General features: G+C 46.7%; 1 protein-coding gene across 1 annotated transcript in view; it reads left to right on the forward strand.

The window, feature by feature from the left end:
- The first annotated feature begins 6,605 nt into the window (after positions 1 to 6,605).
- Positions 6,606 to 21,793, forward strand: part of DDX51 (DEAD-box helicase 51) — a 32,511-nt gene continuing 17,323 nt past the window's right edge. Inside the window, exons 1-4 of the mRNA XM_040349144.1 lie at positions 6,606 to 6,724; positions 12,476 to 12,947; positions 17,540 to 17,690; positions 17,818 to 17,963. Of these exons, the coding sequence (XP_040205078.1) occupies positions 6,702 to 6,724; positions 12,476 to 12,947; positions 17,540 to 17,690; positions 17,818 to 17,963 (792 nt within the window). The 5' untranslated portion in view covers positions 6,606 to 6,701. The remainder of the gene's footprint in view (positions 6,725 to 12,475; positions 12,948 to 17,539; positions 17,691 to 17,817; positions 17,964 to 21,793) is intronic.

The following is a 21,793-nucleotide window of genomic DNA, read 5'->3' on the forward strand; positions in this document are numbered from 1 at the left end:
TTGTCACCACTGTGCCATCAATTGTCACCACTGTGCCATCAATTGTCACCACTGTGCCATGCCATCAATTGTCACCACTGTGCCCATCAATTGTCACCACTGTGCCCATCAATTGTCACTGTCCAGACATCCATCCACCTCGGAGCTTTATATTATAACCTGCTGGGACTTGTAGTTCTCCATCTCATGGAGAAGATGGATATTGGAGAACTACAAGTCCCAGCAAATTATACATACAATAAGGCTCTGAGGTGGATGGGTGTGGATTGCATGCACCTATCAATCCCGGGGGGGGGGGGGGTGCAGGATCGGATAACAGTGCTATCTGATCCTGCCCCCCCCCCCCCTGGGGATTGATAGGTGCATGCAATCCACACACCCATCCACCTCAGAGCCTTATTGTATGTGAAACCTGCTGGGACTTGTAGTTCTCCATCTTCTCGTGGAGAAGATGGAGATTGGAAAACTACAAGTCCCAGCAAATTATACATACAATATGGCTCTGAGGTGGATGGGTGTGGATTGCATTCACCTATCAATCCCGGGGGGGGGGGGGTGCAGGATCGGATAACAGTGTTATCTGATGCTGCCCCCCCCCCTGGGGATTGATAGGTGCATGCAATCCACACACCCATCCACCTCAGAGCCTTATTGTATGTATAATCTGCTGGGACTTGTAGTTCTCCAATCTCTATCTTCTCCATGAGAAGATGGAGAACTACAAGTCCCAGCAGTCTAACTACAATAACAGGCTCCAATCGGGATGGGGATCAAGCAGTGCAGGATTGGCTTGATCGCCCCCAAAGTCATCAGCCGTGACACAACAACCCAGGCAGGCATCCATCGGCTTACCGTTCCGCTCGGGCTGTATGAAATGATGTGCGCTCCCGCGTGACGTCACTTCCGCTTTTCATCTAAAAGACGAATGGCCGGAAGTAACAATGCTCCCGCCTCCCAGCGCCTATACAAGCACTGTCAGGGGGACGGGAAGCTCATCAGCGCTTTGCAATGTGCTCGATAGGCGGGGATTGAAAAGCCCGCATATGAAGCACCATGTATGCAATCTAAAGATTGCATTGACACGGCGCTTCATAGGGCAATGGTGGCCGGCGCTCAAACATTTTTTAAGTAAAGGAAAAAAAAATTTTTTTCAAGTTTCTTAAAGGGGCCACTGAAAAAAAAAAAAAAAAAAAAAAAAAATTATATATATATATATATATATATATATATATATATATATATATATATATATATATATATATATATATATATATATATATATATATTTTTGTGCCTACAGGAGGGGGGGCGGCGCCCGGCCGCCCCCTATGGGCGGGCCGCCACTGGCTGTAACAGTACTCTCTGAAGACAGCGGTGTGCTTAAGTCTTTATCTTTGCCCTGGGGAATCTCCATGGAGGTATGCCAGTCAGGAAGGACTGGGGAAGTAAGCAGCCAGGTGGGCTGGTATCTTCTGTAGCAGTAGAATGTGCTCAGGGTCTACGGGAAGGCAGCCTGTAATGGGCAGTTGCTAAATTAACACTAAAGACTGTTAGCTAGATTCAGGTAGGGCGGCGCATCTTTCAGGCGGCGTAGCGTATCGTATTTACGCTACGCCGCCGTAAGTCAGAGAGGCAAGTGCTGTATTCACAAAGCACTTGCCTCCTAAGTTACGGTGGCGTAGCGTAAATGGGGCCGGCGTAAGCGCGCCTAATTCAAATGAGGATGAGGGGGCGTGTTTTATGTAAATGATTGGTGACCCGACGTGATTGACGTTTTTTACGAACGGCGCATGCGCCGTCAGTGTACATATCCCAGTGTGCATTGCTCCAAAGTACGCCGCTGGGACGTATTGGTTTCGACGTGAACGTAAATTACGTCCAGCCCCATTCACGGACGACTTATGCAAACAACGTAAAAATTTCAAATTTCGACACGGGAACGATGGCCATACTTAACATTGACTAGGCCAGCTATTTGTTCGACTAACTTTACGTCGGAAAAAGCCATACGTAAACGACTTAAAAAAAATTTGCCGGGCGCACGCACGATTTTGAATCGGCGTATCTAGTTTGCATATTCTACGTCGAACTCAACGGAAGCGCCACCTAGCGGCCAGCCTAAATATTGCACCCTAAGATACGACGGCGTAGGAGACTTACGCCGCTCGTATCTTAGCCTAATTTAAGCGTATCTGGTTTCCAGAATACGCTTAAATTTAGGACGGCGTAGATTCAGAGTTACGTCGGCGTATCTACTGGCTGTACATGAGAAGCAAGTTTGTGCAGGAGGAAGGAAGAAGAGGATTTTCAGTGTACATAGTGTGGAAGTTGTCCCCTATGTTAATAGTTTTTCTAGACATTTTTCAAGTTGCGCATCCCATAATTCCCTACCCCATCCAAGTTATCATCCTGTAATAAAACATCAAAAACAAGCCAAGGACTGTTTTCTGTGTTGAAATGCATGAAGGAAGTGCAGTGTGCCTGGCTGTGTAGCAGTGGGGAATACACACATGATTACACATTATTAACCACATGATTATGCAGCAGCACTTGTGTGAACTGAGGCTTATGCAAATAAACAAATTGTGCATAAAATGGTGGCAACCCTGACTACTTCTCACTTACCTCAACTAATTCAACTGAATGGGGCTGCGCTGCAACTGCATGCAATACACATGGCCGAAGCATGGGTTTTTAAAGCTTAAAAACAGATGGTAAAGAGACAACATAATGCTTCTTCACCACCTGCCAAAAACCTCTAAAATGGGATCAACTGAAGATCACTCTTCAGAGTGCCCGGCGGCTCCATTTACACTTGTGGCTGGGGGCAGTAAAAATTAGAGGTTGAGCCATGTTTTTACCACTACCCAACCTTTCCTCTAAGCTGCAATGGCAGCAGAGGGGGGTGTACACATGCCACAATCAAAATGCTTTGCATCACGGTGAGGCAAAAATTGTCCCCACCGTTCACTGTTTTCATTTAGAAAAGTAGTAATGCCACCTGAACGTGGCCCATTCAAGTGAATGGGGGAATACATGCATGCGGCAGGAAACAGGACTTATACTTCGGGGCACTGCTGAGTAACCTCATGGTCTTCAGTAATTACAAAAATATCTGCTCAGCTGGGGGTCAGGGAAAAAATAAGACTATTTAGGCTACATTCACACTGGCTATTAGGCCCCTTTCACACTGGGGCGGGAGGCACGGTGGCGGTATAGCGCCGCAAAAAATAGGGATTCGGCCGCTAGTGGTGCGGTATTAACCCCTGCTAGCGGCCGATAAAGGGTTAATACAGTGGCAGAGGCCCCTTTACTGGCGGTATTGCAGCGGTTTCCCATTGTTTTCAATGGGAAGGAGCGGTGAAGGAGTGGTATACATGCCGCTCCTCTCACCGCTCCAAAGATGCTGCTGGCAGGAGATTTTTTTCTCTCCCGCCAGCGCATCGCCTCAGTGTGAAAGCCCTCGGCTTTCACATTGAGTATGCAGTGCAGGAGTTTTTCAGGCGGTATAGCAGCGCTATTTTTAGCGCTGTACCACCTGAAAAACTCCTTAGTGTGAAAGGGGTCTACGAGACTGCAAATTGTAGAAGAAGTTCCTGCTGCAGCTCGCAGTGGGTAGGTGTGGCTGCCGACCCCCTTCACTGTAATGACAGGTCGCCAGCGGCCACAGCTTTTTGCGGCTCTCTGGTTTCTGCGGTTGAATAATTGCGGTGATCGCTGCTGGATGATCACAAAGTGCATTTTTAAGGGGCACCAGCTGTTAGTACTATGCCTCCTTTGAACAGTTTGAATCCTAATGCACAGCATATAACTGAAGGTGGACATCAAGAACAATAGGACAGAGAGGAAAAGAAGCTGGAGTTGGACCTGACATTGCCTTAAAGTTTCTAAGGTAACAAAAGATGCTGAAGTTCAGGCACCCGCGCGTATGCGTGGGAGTGACGTCACGCGATTCCGGACAAACACAGAGTTGGAGTCCACGGCCCCAGAAGGAAGAGGGGTGAAGATGGACGTGGCCACCATATGGGACATTGCGGGCTTCATTTGCAGGTAAGTGCAACATAATGGATTAGTATGTGATGCATACTAGCCCATTATGCTTTTACTTTGCAGGGGAATAATGAGGAAGTAAAGCTCTTTAAAGTGGAGTTCCACCCACTTTTTTTTCCCCTATAAATCATAAAATAAAAAAATAAAAAAAATGTAAATACATTTTTTTTTATACTCACCTGAAAGGGCGGTTGCTATGCGGAAGTAGCTCTTCTGCCTCTTCTTCCACCGCGGAGGATCTTTAGGCTTGTCCTACGTCTCCATGTCTTCTTGTGAATGAGCCGCGCTGCCTTCTGGGAACTGTGTGTATCCCAGGAGGCAGCTGCCCATTCACAAAGCGTTGTGCGAGTCGCGCACGGGATCGCCTTCGGGGGACCGACATTGTGGGTGGCTAGGACAGGTAAGTGTCCTTATTAAAAGTCAGCAGCTACACTGTTAGCTGTTGACTTTAAAAAAAAAAAAAAATCGCGGGTGGAATCCCGCTTTAATGGCTTATCGGACAGCAGCGGATTAATCCTTGTGTAGCAGTTCTGATGCTTCTAACCAGTCCTTATCTCCACTTCTACATCAATCCGCCAGGAATGTGATTGCTGGGAACCGCAGCACAAGGATTACGCCTGTGGCTGAAAATCATCAACTAGTCCCGGCGGAGTAATCTTTGTGCTGCGGTTCCCGGCTATTACATGTCAGGTGGATTGATATAGACACGGAGGCCAGGACTTTATTATATTTGTTAGGAACCGCTGCACAAGGATTACTCTGCTGCTGCCCAATAAACATTAAAGTGATTGTAAACGATGATCTTGTCCAGGGGTCTCCAAACTTTTCAAACAAAGGGCCAGTTTATTGTGCTTTAAGCCTTCGTACACACGATCAGTCCATCCGATGACAACGTTCCAAAGGACCGTTGTCATTGGTTAACCGATGACGCTGACTGATGGTCCGTCGTGCGTACACACCATCAGTTAAAAAAACGATCGTGTCAGAACGTGGTGACGTAAAACACAACGACGTGCTGAAAAAAACGAAGTTCAATGCTTCCAAGCATGCGTCGACTTGATTCTGAGCATGCGTGGGTTTTTAACCGATGCTTTTGCATACTAACGATCGGTTTTGACCTATCGGTTACCAATCCATCGGTTAAATTTTAAAGCAAGTTCTCATTTTTTTGACCGAAGGTTAAATAACCTCCATAGGCCTACACACGATTGGTTTGGACTGATGAAAACGGTCCTTCAGACTGTTGTCCTCTGGCTATCCTATCTTGTGTACGAGGCCTCAGACTTTAGGAGGGCTGGATTGTGTCCCGGGCCCAGCATCAGTGAGAATAAATATGGCCTCAGGGTTAGTAGTCAGTAGGAGGAGGACTCGTGCCCCTATTTGTAGGAGGAATATTATCCCATCATTGGTATCAGAGGAAGAAATAGTGCCCTCTTGTTGGCTGTCAGTGGGAGGAATAGTGGCCCATATCGGTGGGAGAAATAGTGTCCCAAGGGCCGGTAAAGGCTACCAAAGGGCCACATCTGGCCCTCGGGGCCGCAGTTTGGAGACCCCTGATCTTGTCAAACAACCCATTAAGTTTAAAATAGAAATGAAAGGCAAAACATTTTTGCATAGATATAAAAAAAAAAACATTATAAATAACTGTTTTCCCTTTTTTATAAATAATCACATTCCCTCTATTCTCAGCTGCATAAGAGCTGGGGGGGGGGGGGAGAAGCAGCAGTACACTGAGCTTCCCAGTGAATGGCTGTGCAGCTGGGGCGTGTCAGGGCAAATCTGAACATTGGAGGACAGCAGGCTGAGTTCCCAGCACGGGTAGAGAACTGACCATATTGTGCTCTCCTGCATAGTGTGGTCAGTTTTTAACAGGAAAGCAGGGAACACCAGGGATTTCACATAAAGAAAGTAATACAAAGAGAACAGGATACTTTCTCATACAAATACATGGTACAGCAGGCACATATCAGGAATATGAAGTGTTGGGGTAACAAACGCTCTAACTAGTCCTGTTCTTTCCCCTGGCCCTAAGCTGCCACAGTCCGGTCTGAATAATGTGTCAAGCGGACTAAAACTCGGACACACAATTTGAAATGATGCAAAACTAGGACTGTCTGGGTGAATCCCGGACAGGTGGCAACCCTATGCGCAGATGTGCTGTAGGGCTCTGCCCTGCCTTCGAGAACTAGCGGAGACTCAATGCCCATCTGTACACATGTGGGGGATTCCTCTTCTACATCTCCATGCATGCGCTTTAGTCCGAACCCAGCCCACGGGCCACGGCAAATCTGCGCATGTGTGGAATCCAGCAGCATGCATGTGCCGCAATACGCTACAGGGAGTGCAACATCATTCTCGACTAGATCAAAATAAAGGAAGTGCTTAAAGTTATTTTTTTTATATTTTATTTAAATGGGGAGGGGGCCAGACACAAATACGTTTTGTTTTTCTGGGTGAAGATCGACTTTTAGTTAGTAGCATTGTATCTGTCAGAGGTGCGGCTAAACACACTCCAGCCAGCAGATGGCGCTGCTAACATGCAAGTCTCCCTAGGTTCATGTGATGTCATTGCTGTGCGACACTACACATGGGAGAACGTGTGATGGTTGCTGCAGTGTACGGTATAGATCAGATGTAGTGCACGAGTCAGGATGTCACTGTTTGTCATTAACAGGTATGGTGTGTGTTCTCTCCTCGTATCACCTATATTACACAACCTTATATACTATCTGCTTGCTAAAGTATAGGCTTAGAATTAAATGGGATCTCTACTCCACAATAGCTTAGTGCCTATGGAGCACACTGTCACTTGCTGAACAGCCATTCAACAAGCCTGTGCTTTCCTTCCACTGCTCTTTTTATAACACACCACCCCAGCACCACATTCTGGTCCCTTTCCCTTAGCTGCCGGTCACAGACCTGCAAAGTCTATGGGGAAGGTTTACTAAAATCAAATAGGCTATTTACTTTGCAAGGGAACGTATCATTGACTTGGTGAATGTGGTAAAAAAATTCACTTTTACAGTATCGTTCAAAGGAAAAAATATAAAATATAGTGTTTTTGCTTGCATGGGATAAATTGACATAAGTCATTTCATTCTGTAAGCTAAGGGAAAATTCCCTTGCAAAGTCAAAGCCTATTTACCTTTAGTACATCTATCCCTATGACTCACTGGAATTGTAGATCACTCAGAGGTTCCCATGTGACAATTAAGGAGCTCAGGTGTGTTCGCAAGCCCCACGTGCAGAGCCCGCCAGAAAGTCGGCACTACGCTGCACTAATCTCAGGCAGTGAGACATTGTCCCGATGTGCAGCTGCAGAGATCGGGAAATGTCTCACTGCCTGTGATTAGCACAGCGCCAACTTCCTGGCGGGCTCTGCACGTGGGGCTTGCGAACACACCTGAGCTCATCCTTAGTGACAATACTGATTGGCTCCGTGCTGTCACATGATCCTCCGAATCCAGAAGTTCTGGGTATTTCTATTGACTCCCAACACTTAGGGCTGGTTCAAGTCAGAAGCAGTGGGCTACTATTCCAGAGCAGCCCCACCACATGGGCAAGGCATAGTTCCGTGTCTTCTCTGTGTCTGGTTCACACCACTGTGCTGCATGCAGTACTTTTTTTAATCATTTTTAAGGCAATGCACCATGTGGCTGGCAATCAAACTTTATGACATGTCTTTGTGACATCTCAATAAAGTTAATTTAAAAGAGAAGTGTGGGGTTTTCCCCCCAAAAATATTATGCTCATGTAGGTTGATGCAACATCATTCCAATGCTGCATACGTCAGCCGCCACCTCTACTGAGATCTGAGCAATCAAACACCTCTGATCACTCAGTTCTCCCCTCAACTCTGAGCAGAGAGCCGTGATGGAGAAAATGAAAAGCTGACAGGTCAGCTGTTTACCCTTGCGTTAATCACAGGCAGTGAGACATTGTTCCGATGCGCAACGGCAGAGATCAAGAAATGTCTCTCTGCCTGTGATTAGCGCAACGCAGTGCCGACCTCCTGGCGGGCTCTGCACGTAGGGTTTGCGAACACGCCAGAGCTCATCCTTATTGGTCAGTCACTGGCTTTCTGCTCTTCCCTGCCCTTCCAGCGCTTACTGGAGTGCTGTCCACTCACTGACTGCTCTGTACACAGTATAGGACAGATAACGCACATTACAGTGTCAGTGTACAGACTGGTTCGTGTATAGTGGCAGCAGGGTCAGGTGAATTTTGGTGCCCCCCCGATAGAACGTACTGTACATTATGTACACTGGTTTGTATATGACGTACAGATTGATCTGTATATAATTTACGGTATGGTGTCAGGGTTTAAGAACAGTCTGTACCATACATTATGTTCAGACCAGTCTGTCACCTGACACCGTGCTGTACATTATATGCAGACCAGTGTATATAACGGGTACAGATTGATCTGTATATAATGTACAGCACGGTGTCAGGGGGCAGACTCATTTGTATATAATGTACAGTGTCAGAGAGGTACAGACTGGTCTTATACCCTGACACCATACCGTACATCAGAGGTGTCCAACCTTTTGAAGGGCGACGGCCACTGAAGCGACTTGGTTACCGGTCGCGGGCCACAATGAATGGAGCGGGCAGATGACAGGCCCATGTCCACTCTGCATATGCAGAGCAGACAGGGGCACAGCCCACTCTACTCTATTGGCCCTCCAGATGGAAGGGGAAGGATCCCCCTTCTGTGTTTTTTTTTTTTTTTTTTGTGGATCGAATTAGAGGTAGGTGTGTGTAAACGACCACAAGTCCATTTATATCTGTGGATCAATAGAGGTGAACGAAGGGTCCAATTGGGTCGGACTGATCATGTCAAAGGGGCCTAAGGCTGCTTTCACACTGATGTGCTGCGATATACCCACACCGAGGGTGCAACGCAGTGCACCTGTTGCTTTCCTGCGATTAGCTGCACGGTGCCATAGACTTCTATTATATCCTGCAGGTGTGGTGCACTTTCTGAAGTGCACCAACCCACAGGTAATAACAGAAGTCTTTGGCTCAGAGCAGGTAACCCACAGGAGCACTGTTCTGCACCTGCAAATCAGTTTGAAAGCAACCCAGGAACAACTGCAGAACAGATATGTCCATATATACACTGGGTTTAGTATTAAACTTAATTCAGGTATCGCCAGCTGTTGCTGTCCCAGGCAGTGTGCATTTGGTATCGCTCCACTTGTGACAGAAGTTGCTGCTATACATGAAGCAATGGCTTATGCCAGCCCGCTATTCCAGAGCAGGAAGCTGTGGGCCACATCAGAGGGCTCCACAGGCCACATGTGGCCCCCGGGCCACTGGTTGGGCACCACTGCCGTACATCATATACAGACTAGTGTGAACCCTAACACCATGCTATACATCATATACAGACCAGTGTATAAAATGTACAGTACGGTGTGTCAGGGGGCACCAAAATGCACCTTCGCCTAAGTAGACAAAAATCCTTGCACTGCCCCTGACGATAACACATCCATTTTGTGCATTCTGGAAATCCAAAAGTCTTTGAAAAATATTGCAGGGTCCAGGTGTGCTCCAGTGTTTTTCTAACAACACTTTATGATCTTTTATTGGGGTTGATTTACTAAAGGCAAATCCACTCTGCACTACAAGTGTACTGCCAGTGCACTCGCCATAGATCTGAGGGGGAAGAGCTGAAGTTAGGGGAAGCTCTGCTGATTTTATCATCCGATAACGTGCAAGCAAAAATGCTGTTTTTTATTTTCCTTGCATGTCCCCCTCAGATCTACAACGACTGAACTGCCAAGTTCTCTTGAGGTGCAAAGTGGATTTGCCTTTAGTAAATAACCCCCACAGTGTTATTAGTAAGCATTGGTTTACTTTAAGATGTCCACAGGCAATTAAAGTATTCGTAGACAATTATCATTTGACACAGTCCTGATCATATGCTGATTGGTCAAGCCTCTGAACTGATCTCTGGTGGGGAATTGGTTGTTTATTATCCAATAGTTCTACAGAATTAATGTGTGGCAATCATATGTTATGGTCCTACTTGATATTTGCAGTTACAGTGGGTGACTGCGATATTGTGTCAATCTCGCTCCCCTTTTCTCTGCGAGATTGACCACCTACGAGCCCCATCGCGGGTTCCAGCGCCGAGCTGGCTTGCCACGATGGAGACAAACCCGTCATAGAAGCGACGGGAGATCCGACTTGGATTCCCGCCAATTCTACACGTGTGCGGCGTTTGGTATGATTCCTGAGGGGGAACTCTCCGCCGGATTGTAAATAAAAATCCGGCATGGTATGGGTTGTAAGGAGAGCCCCCCTACGCCGAAAAACCGACGTAGGGGGTTCCCCTACAATCCATACCAGACCCGTATCCAAAGCACGCTACCCGGCCGGCCAGGAAGGGAGTGGGGACGAGCGAGCGCCCCCTCCTGAGCCGTACTAGGCTGCATGCCCTCAACATGGGGGGGTTGGGTGCTCTGGGGCAGGGGGGCGCACTGCGGGGCTCCCCACCCCAGAGCACCCTGCCCCCATGTTGATGAGGACAGGGCCCCTTCCCGACAACCCTGGCCGTTGGTTGTCGGGGTATGCGGGCGGGAGGCTTATCGGAATCTGGCAGCCCCCCTTTAATAAGGGGGCCCCAGATACCGGCCCCCCACCCTAAGTGAATGAGTATGGGGTACATCGTACCCCTACCCATTCACCTGCAAGCAAAGTGTAAACTCAAATAAACAACACAGGGTATTAAAATATTTTATTAGTCTGCCCCGGGGCCCCCCCCCTCTCTTCTTTAGCTCTTTCACGAGGGGGGGCTTGCTTCTTTGACGTCTTCGGGTGGGGGCCGCTCTTCTTCCCGCCATCTGGTTCTCTTCCGCCGCTGCCCCATGTTGATGAGGACAGGGCCCCTTCCCGACAACCCTGGCCGTTGGTTGTCGGGGTATGCGGGCCGGAGGCTTATCGGAATCTGGCAGCCCCCCTTTAATAAGGGGGCCCCAGATACCGGCCCCCCACCCTAAGTGAATGAGTATGGGGTACATCGTACCCCTACCCATTCACCTGCAAGCAAAGTGTAAACTCAAATAAACAACACAGGGTATTAAAATATTTTATTAGTCTGCCCCGGGGCCCCCCCTCTCTTCTTTAGCTCTTTCACGAGGGGGGGCTTGCTTCTTTGACGTCTTCGGGTGGGGGCCGCTCTTCTTCCCGCCATCTGGTTCTCTTCCGCCGCCGGGGGGTCGCTTTTATAAAAGCGCCCCGGCGGGCTTCCTCCGACGTCTTCCTGGGGGGGGGGGGTGCCGCTCTTCTTCGCCGCCGTCTGGTTCTCTTTCGCCGCCGGGGGGGTCGCTTTTATAAAAGCGCCCACCCCCCGGCGGGCTTTCTCCGACGTGTTTGGCGGGGGGTGGTGTGCTTCGGGCTTCTTCTTCTTCTGTCTTCTTGCTTCTTCTTCTGTCTTCTTGCTTCTCCGTGGGTAGGTACCGGAGCATGATGGGACTGTGACGTCGTAGGTGGCCTATATAAGTCGGTGCGAGCCGCCGCACCCGGCATTGCAGCGGGAGGAAGCGAGGTGTCAACACCTAAAGGAACGAAGACAGCAGAAGGCGACAGAAGAAGAAGCAAGAAGACAGAAGAAGAAGCAAGAAGACAGAAGCTTTGGATACGGGTCTGGTATGGATTGTAGGGGAACCCCCTACGTCGTTTTTTCGGCATAGGGGGGCTCTCCTTACAACCCATACCAGACCTAAGGGCCCGGCATGCTCCTGAGGGGGGAACTAATGCCGGATTTTTATTTACAATCCGGCGGGGGAGTTCCCCCTCAGGATTCATACCAAACGCCGCACACGTGTAGAATTGGCGGGAATCCAAGTCGGATCCCCGTCGCTTCTATGACGCGCTCGCTGGAATGTGCTTTTACTATTCCAGCAAGTGCGAGATGTCGGCACCATGTCGCCGAGAATCAGCGCGATGCTGTTGTGCTAAAAACACATTCTCAGCGGCAGGTACTGTAGGCTATACTGATCAAGTTTTGTTCACCGGGTGAGGTGCAAACTTTTACTTGAATCGCGCTTGAGCCGGACTGAAAAATATACAGGACTCTTTTTTAAAACGCACTGCGGCCGGCCCAGACGTATGTGAACCGGCTCCATAGAAAGCTGTCATGCGAATCGGATGCGGTTTACAACACACCTATGTGAACCGAGCCATAGGTGTAATTTGTGTCCTCCTGTATTATCTGTAACGTGTTGCAAATTTAGTGTTTACGCTATACATAAACACATGAAAATACTGTATATCCTCCATTTTAGTTCATTCGTGTTATTGCCTGCTTTCGTGATCAATATGCAGTCCATCCAGTGTATTCCATCAGCATTTTCTTTTTGGAAATATATTTTCTGCACATAAATATATGTAAATTATTTTTAAACCGTACCAGGTACCTCGGAGATGAGGTGGATTCATCTAAAGATCGCTCCAAAGCTTTGCTGGAGAAGCTCCGCCAACAAGCCAGGAATCGCCAATTAGAACTTCAGGATAAGAAAAAGGGAATACATGAAGGTATTAAGTCCAGCAATGAGGAGGAAGATGATAATACTAAAACCAATGACCACAAAGAGGAACCTGAAATAAAGAGAAAAGCGAAAAAGCGAAAGAAAAGTCTCCCCGACACAACTGGTGAAGTTAAAAAATCCACCAGTGATGCTAAACTGAAAGAAGAACAAGGGACTGAGGAAGTAAAGGTGAAAAAACTGCGCAAAAAGAAAATCCCAAAAGAAATACAGGAGAGTGTTACCCCAGAAGAACCAAAAGAAGATGCAAAGGTGGAAGAGAAAAGTTCTGCTAATGCTAGCACCTCAGATCCAAACTCCCTCATGCTAGGTGGCTTTGAGGCTAAACCTATTCAGAAGGTGAGTGTGCGGTGTACTTATTACAGGCTTTGTATTTTCTGCTGGGAGAAATCCCAAATGCTAGATGGGCATACGGGGACTACTGAATACTTTTTTTTTTGAGTCTGCATTGTTGTCAGTAAAATGCCATGTGCCCTGGCTGCTTAAAATGGCCATCTGACTTCTAGTTTGGACTAACTGGCAGGTGACTGCTCTGTGAATGTGTCCATGTTTTTCAGCTGTGTTTTCTGTAAGTGGCTTTCTATTATAAGTTAATTAGCTTTGTGCCTAACTTAACCGCTTCAGCCCCGGTAGGTTTTACTCCCTTCCTGACCGGAGCACTTTTTTACAATTTGCCACTGCGTCGCTTTAACTGACAATTGCGTGGACGTTCGACCGTCACTTCAATGCTGTACCCAAATAAAAATTGCGGTTTTTATCTTTTGCCCTATATACAAAAAAAAAGCGTACATTTTGAAAAAAAATACATATTTTTTACTTTTTGCAATAATAATTATTAGGGTTGTCCTGATACCACTTTTTTGAGACCGAGTACAAGTACCAATACTTTTTTTCAAGTACTCGCCGATGCTGAATACCGATACTTTTTTTAATGTCATGGGACAGTGGCTTTTTATTTTTTTTTTGGATTGTTAGTGTTTTTTTTTTTTTTTTTTTTTTTTTATTATTTACATTTTATTTTTTTATAATTATTAATTGCAATTTTTTTTTCTAATCAGCCCTGTTGGGGGGGGCTTTGGTGAGATATCAGGGGTCTTAACAGACCTCTGACATCTCCCCTTTAAGACAGAGAAAGGGACTAGGGATACAGGTTCCCCAGTCCCTTTCTCAGCAGCCTCAGCTGAAATTAATGGACAGGAGACAGAGGCTCCTGTCCATTCATAAACTGAAGCATCGTAAACACAGGTTACGATGCTCGGTTATGTGAATGGACAGAGTCAGTGATCACTGATTCTGTTCATTTAGAACAGGTAGGAGCCGGGTTTAGCGGCTCCTACCTCCACTCTCCATCCTGACGAGGACAGAGGGAGTGGAGGAGGACATGGAGGGGAAACATAACGCAGAGGGGGACAGCAGCAGGAGGGGGGACACGGGACACGCAGCATGGAGGGGGGGGAGCAGCATCACGGAGGAGGACAACACAGAGCATGGATGAGGACATGAAGAAAGCAGGATCACGGAGGGGGACACTGAGCGCGGACAGCAGCATCACTCGGGGGGAGAGCAGCATCACGGTAGGGGACACGGGACACAGCATGGAGGACAGCAGGAAAACGGAGGAGCGCCGACAGCAGCATCACTAGGGGGGACACAGGACACAGCATGGAGGACAGCAGGAGCACGGAGGGGGACGGGGCGAGCGGAGGGGGAGAGCAGCATACACCCGCCCTCTCCGCTTGCAAACTCTGCCCGACCTATCCGCTCAAAACCTCCGCCCGCTGACCAAGTATCGGGTCAGGCATCTGGAGCATTTGCGCGAGTACAAGTACTCGCGCAAATGCTCTGTATCGGTCCTGATACCGATACTAGTATCGGTATCGGGACAACCCTAATAATTATCCCCAAAAGTAAAAAAAAAATAAAATGCAATATGCGTATATTGATTGGTTTGCGCAAAAGTTATAGCATCTGCAAACTATGGGAAAGATTTTTTTTTTTAACTAGTATTGGCAGTGATCTGCGATTTTTAGCGGTACTGCAACAATGCAACAGACAGATCGGAGACTTTTGACACTTTTTTTGGGACCATTGGCATTTATACAGCTATCAGTGCTGTAAAAATCTAGATACGGCTTCTCTCCTAGTCACTCACATCCCCACACATTTAGAACATGCAGAGGGAACACACATTTAACCCCTTGATCGCCCCCTAGTGTTATCCCCTTCCCTGCCAGGGACATTTACACAGTAATCAGTGCATTTTTACAGCACTGATCGCTGTAAAAATGCATTGATTACTGTGTAAATGTCCCTGGCAGGGAAGGGGTTAACACTAGGGGGCGATCAAGGGGTTAAATGTGTGTTCCCTCGGCATGTTCTAACTGTGTGGGGATTTGAGTGACTAGGAGAGAAGTCGTAACCTTTTTCCTACTTTGTAGGGATAAACAATATGGCTCCTCTCCTCTAACAGCACAGGGATTTGTGTGTTTAAACACACAAATCCTCATGCCTGCTGGCCAGGCGCATCGGGCCCCCTGCCGTGCAGCGGATGCGCCCTCTGGTGGTCGAAAACAGGTAGGATGTACCCCACTATATCTGCGTGACACAGTCGCTAACTGGTTAAGGAGAAGGGGTACAACTCCTATATATAAGGGCAGATTTTTTTTTTTTCTGTCAATTTTTTATTTCCGTCTGTCCTGGGTGGTGAGATTTGTCCAGGTGACCATTCTGTTCCATAGAGGAATTGATGGCAAATCTAGATTTTTTTCGTTTTTGCAGAAACAGAAGATGAGGGGAAAGGTTCCAGTGGGAACATCTTTTCTGATGACAACTGTCTGGGAGGAGATTTCTTCATAGCTTTGGAGAGGTTTTCACTTGCTTCCTGTTGTCTCTCTCAGTCAATAAGTGAAGGGAAATTTCCTTGATGGTATAACAGGGTTTTAATTCCTCTCTACTGTATCCAAAATGAATAAAAGGGTTTTGGCGTTTTTAAAAAATATTTTAAAGTGTATCAGTGACTAGGCGTTTTCTGGCCTCTCTAGAAGCTTGTAATGTGAAATGAGTAATTCTCAAAGATCATACCAAAGACTCTAAAGCCCTGTACACACGATCGGTTTGTCAGATGAAAACAGACCGATGGACTGTTCATCGGACAAACCGATCGTGTGTGGGCCCCATCGGTTGGTTTTCCATTGGTGAAAAAAATAGAACATGTTTTAAATTTTTTCCATGGATAACCAAATGATCGTCTGTGTGGAAGTCCATCGGTCAAAAATCCATGCATGCTCAGAATCAAGTCGACGCAGCAGGTCGTAGTGTTTTACATCACCGCGTTTTGGCACGGTCGGATTTTTTACTGATGGTGTGTAGGCAAGACTGATGAAAGTCGGCTTCATCGGATATCCAACGAAAAAAATCCATCGGACTAGATTCCATCAGATATCCGATCGTGTGTACAGGGCTTAAGGCTTCTTTCACACAGGAGGCAGTATTACCAAATCCATCTATGACCAGCTTAAAGGTTTGCTTTAAGGTGCGTTTACTGATTAAGAATTCACAAATAACTTAAAGTAGAGCTTAACCCAAAAGGGGAAGTTTAACTTTTCTGCTTCTCCCCCCCCCCCCCCCCCCCCCCCGCCTACTCCAACTTTTAAATTTTATATTTTCTGGTTCTGAGAGGTACCCGCTCCCACTACCAGCCGGATCACCTAGGCCATACGAGCGGAAGCTTCATTTCAAGAGTAAGGTAAATGGTTAATGTTAAAATGAAGAACAGAGTTAAAGTGGAGTTCCACCCATAAATATAACATTACATCAGTAGTTTTAAAAAAATTTCATTAGTCCTTTACGAAAACATTTTTTTTTTTTTAGATGCCTTCAAAGTGTTGTTGCTAGGCAGAATAGTTAATCTTCCCACTTCCTGCACCTAGGTGCTTAATGCTTCCTAACCTACACCGCACAGACTCCTGGGAATGTAGTGGGTGTAACTTTCCAGTAGTCTGTGCACTCCCCAGTCTCAAAGAATCATGTGACTTGGACAGCACAGGTGCTGAAACCTGATCTGACACTGCTTGTGCAGCACTGAGCATGTGCGAGATTTGCAAGGCTGAAATCCAGGAAGTCATACAGTCTGGCTTCATGATGCACACACTTAAGATGGCCCCCGTCAATTTCTATTTTATAAAGTGTCTAAATGCTGTAACAACCTAACAAAACGGACCTTAGTTTACAGACTAACTTTACTAGAATACATTAAGCTTGTGTATTACAGGGGTATTTATATTTAAAAAGTGAAATTGTGGCCGGAACTCCGCTTTAAATGTTCAAACTTCATTTAGGAGGTAATTGGTTTATAAGACTAAATTACTAGGGTTAGGTTTATGTGCAAGTTACATTTTATAGGTAATGGAAGCCTGTCATAAGAGCAATATGGTGGTTGAAACAAATGACCTTTTTCTTCTGAAAATGCTAGCCGCCTGGGTGTCATGTTAAACTAATGCTTAATTAGGAGATTGGAAAATAAATGTAGTCTTCCCACACTTACTCTTTGTAAGTCTCTAAACTTGTATTTAAATTGGTAAATACATTACAGCCCTAAGCACCCATTTGTTGATCCTGTTGGCTATATAGAAAAACTCTTCAGACAGGAGCAGCAGGGAAAACGTGGCGGTCTCTTCATTTACAAAAATGTTTTGTCAATTTTCTTTACTATTCTAACAATTGACATGTGGCTAATTTTATAAAATGTTTCTGTCCTCCTGGATCCACCTATAACTGTATGTTGTGCATTGTTTTAAATGCTGTATCATTTGATGAGATCACTGAAATGAGCATCATCTCTGCTTAGAAAATAAGAAGTCAGCCTTTCAAGTGAGCTTGAGACCATAACATTTTTTAATAAATCAACATTTTTATTTTATTTTATTGTGCAGGTGATGCCAGTTCTACCACAGTGGTTGGCAAAGCCTTCTGTTGTTCACAGGGAAATCAAGCAGAACCTAGTTTCAATTCCTGATGTCCCTGGTTTGCATCCTAAGCTTGCAATTAAACTAAAAGCCAACAAAGTGCATTCCTTTTTTCCAGGTAGGCCCAGACATCCATTCTTTATATTCTTTTTATATTTAAAAAAAAAAGTTTTTCTGTTAAAGATTATCATTTTTTTATTTACTCCCCTAAAACTCAGTTTTTTGTTTTTTCACCTGATTGTTAGTTCAAGCTGAGGTTATACCAGCTATCCTGGAGAGCTGCACTCATGGATTTCTTCTGGGACGGGGAGGATATCGCCCCAGTGATATTTGTGTGTCTGCACCCACTGGCAGTGGAAAGACTCTGGCTTTTGTCATTCCCATCGTACAGGTGAGCATGCTGAAATCCAACTAAAACTAAGTTTAGATGTGTGGCTAATTTTCTGGGCCTCTAGTAAAGCGATCTGCGTTCAGATCATTTTTTCAGAGACGTTTGATGCCTCCCCACTGCCTGTTTTAACCCTGAAAGTGGGGGAACCAATGTGTTTGCCAGTTTTCTGGTTCTTTTGCAGTACCGCCGAACATGACGGGAGGTAAAGCATTGAGACCGCTACATGCGAACAACCCTGTCTGCAGCTTTGGGGGGGTGGTTGCTGGTGATTAAAATGCACTCAACCCTGTTCGGGAAACCGACACAGAACATGGGTTTCCTGAACAGCATTCTATTGTGAACGGGCCCTCATTTAAACCCTTACTTGCTTACAGCGGAGTTCCACCTATTTCTGTGTTTATTAAAAGTCAGCAGCTACAAAAAGTGTAGGTGGAGTAAGGGTTCAGGGGTCCCTTTATACATAAGAAAAGTACAGATTCAGAAGAGACAAGATCTTGTAACAGGTCTCTTTTAAACTCTAGTGGCAATGGAAGATTTCTGTAAGTCAGTGAATTGAGTTTCAATTTTCGATTCCCACTTAGAGAGGACTGTAGGGACATACCCTGTCTCTGACCGAATCAGGGAAGAGTAGATCATCAAAAGACAATGACGAATTGGTAACTTCTCATGAAAGATACGCTCCAGTTCTGTAAGTTGACAAAGTATACCCGGAGAGTACGAACACCGGTGCATTACAATTACGTAACTGAAGTCTAGTGGGGGGTCAGTAGCGGTCATCCCAGCAAAATAAGAGAACTGACTGTCAGATCCTGTAAAGTCACAAAAATGAAGGCGGCCATTCATGCTGAAAATGGGGAGGCCCGGTTCAAATTCTGGATTTCCCAATATTGGTACCATGGGAGAAGGCAATGGTGACACCTAAGAGTGTCAAAGGATGCCTTGGCAGCCAACAACATGCTATTAAAGCGGTTGTATACCCCAAAAGTATATATATATTTTTTAACCTGCAAGGCAAAGGCATAATGAGCTAGTTTGACTAGCATACTAGCTCATTATCAATTACTTACCTTAGATCGAAGCCCCCGCAGCGGTCCCTGGACACGTCCTCTGTCACCGCCATGATACCCGGAGTGACTTCCGGGTATCGCCGCTCCGGCAATGTGACTGCATGCATACGGAACGGCACGATCCCCGAGCATGCGTACATTTCCGGCACTTTCCGCAAGGCTCCATTCAAGAGCCGCCGTGCTCAGTGCGCCTGCGCCGGTGTCTAGGTAGACATCGGCGCCCACTTTTCTGCAAATATCTCCTTAACTATGTAGGTTACGGAGATATTGCAAGCACCTACAGGTAAGCCTTAATGTAGGCTTACCTGTAGGTGCATGTATCACAAGAGAGTATACAACCACTTTAAGGGTAGGGTGATCACTGAGAGCTTTCAGCAGAGGCCAATTCTTTGCCGTGTCATTAGAATCTTCCAATTCCATGGCTACCCAATGTTTCGCTTCAGCATGACCGTGCCAGTCCACTAACCTGGTGAGGTGCACTGCTCTGTAGTAAGTCCACACATCTGGAAGGCCAACCCCTCCCCGCGGTTTCAGAGGGAGGCAAACAGGGCCGTCTTAATAGCATCATGGGCCCCTGGGCAAAGTACCGTATTTATCGGCGTATAACGCGCACCGGCGTATAACGCGCACCCTAATTTTAAGAAGGAAGTTTCAGGAAAAAAAAAAAATATTTAAATACTGAACTTTTAAGCAAAATAAGGGTAGCTCAGGAAGTGGGTAAATCCTTCTGGGGCTGAAGTGGTTAAGACCAGTGAACACTGATGCCTGACAAGGCAGGGCAAAGAGACACAAACTATTTGCAAGGAGGGGGGCTGTCAGCCAGTGTGTGATGTGTGTTTCTTTTAGCTCCCCCTCCCCCCTGTCAGGCAGTGTCATTCATTGCTTCCCCCCTCGCTGGCATTATAATTTATCGCTCTCTTACGACCAACAGCCTTAGCCCTTTTTTTTTTTTTTTTAGTTAGCTTTTCATGTACGGTAAATGATTTGTACCTGTACAGATGAGTACTTGATAACATAGCGCCAGTCCATTCTGGAATGGTGTGGAGTGAGACAAACAGTTAATGCCTTGGCTGCTGGATTTAGCTTCCCAGGCTGAAGGCTCTATTCGTTGCAGACATTTCTTCTAGTTTCACACATTCCTGAGCATAATTCTGCCTTTAATGATTTGTACCTGTATATGCTCTGTCGGGTCCGGCGGCGGGCGTTCTCCTGCTGTTCTCTGCGCGTGGGCCAGTCTGGCTCTCGCGAGCAGTGCAGAGCGTTACCGTGGCTACGCTACGAGGGCTGCGGAGGTTGGACTGGCTTATGTGTGGGGGCGGCGGGGGGGTGTCTGCCGCCGGGTCTGGGTGTCTGCTGGATCTGATTGTACCGGGACCCCCCTGTCTCTGATGCCTGCCTGTCGCCTGAGATCGCAGCTCCCAAGGCACTATATGCGGTATGTACAATGCCGTTTTTAAACTATATCGGCGTATAACGCGCACCCACGATTTCCCCCTGATTTTAGGGGGAAAAAAGTGCGCGTTATACGCCGATAAATACGGTAATGCTCTGGGGCCCCTACAATGGAGACAGTGCAGGTAAACAGAAATCAAGTAGGTAGGAGTTAGGGGATATCTAGGGTGAAGAGGGGTCAGAGTGCTGGGGGGACATCTGGGATGTAGAGGGGCAGCCCGGGCTCAAGGACAAGCTGCTTTGGGGAAAGGGCAGGGGCCCCCCATGCAGCTGGGGCCCCTGGCCAGTGCACAGGTGTGCCCTCTCATTAAGACAGCCCTGGAGGCGAATGGTAAGTGTCTGTAGCAGATACAGCACCTTAGGAAGTATTGTCATCTTTAGTGCACTGCAGTGGCCAAACCAGGTTAAGGTGAGTGAATGCCAGTGGAGTAGATCAGCTTTAAAGCGGGGGTTCACCCTTAGAGGGCACTTTTCCCCCTTAGATTCCTGCTCGTTATTACTAGGGGAATCGGCTATTTATTTTAAAATATGTGCAGTACTTACCCGTTTACGAGACGCATCCTCTCCGTCGCTTCCGGGTATGGGCTTCGGGAATGGGCGTTCCTTCTTGATTGACAGGTTTCCGAGAGGCTTCCGACGGTCGCATCCATCGCGTCACGAAATGGGTGAACTCCCGCTTTAAGATGGAAGAGCAAGGGGGCACAATTGGACAAATAAAGAGCAGAAGTGTCAGAAGTAATGTCAACTCTCAGTTAGTAGCTAGAGTCAATAGCCCAGTGGAGAGAGGGACTGAAGAACGTAATGAGCAAACTGTGACTCTTTCTACTGTAATGTTTAGAACAGAGGACTTGGATAGGTTGATTCAGAAAATAGAGAGAATTTCATACTCTTGTAGAGACTGAAGCAGTTTCAGAACCGAAGTGAGTGGGTCTGTTAGAAAAAATATCAAATCATCTGCAAACGCAGCCACTTTGTGTGACCTCAATGATTTTTGAAAGTCAGCAATGCCCAGGTCCGCTCTTACGGTCCACAAAAAGGGCTCTAAGAAAATAATGAAAATCTGAGGGGACAAGGGACAACCCTGCCACGTGCCATTGGCAAAGTAAAAAAAAAGTCAGATCTCGTGTCATTGATCTTGACTGCAGCTGAGGGATTGAAATAAAGGGATAGGATCCAACTAAACATGGGTGACCTGCACCCAATATGCTCTAGAGTGGCTTGCATGAATGCCCAGTTCACCTGGTCAAAGGCTTTCTCTGCATCCATGGACAGCAAGAGAAGAGGCCGACTTGATGAGAGGTTATTTTATTT

This window comes from Rana temporaria, chromosome 1 (genome assembly GCF_905171775.1).
Source record: "Rana temporaria chromosome 1, aRanTem1.1, whole genome shotgun sequence".
Taxonomy (NCBI): Eukaryota; Metazoa; Chordata; class Amphibia; order Anura; family Ranidae; genus Rana; species Rana temporaria.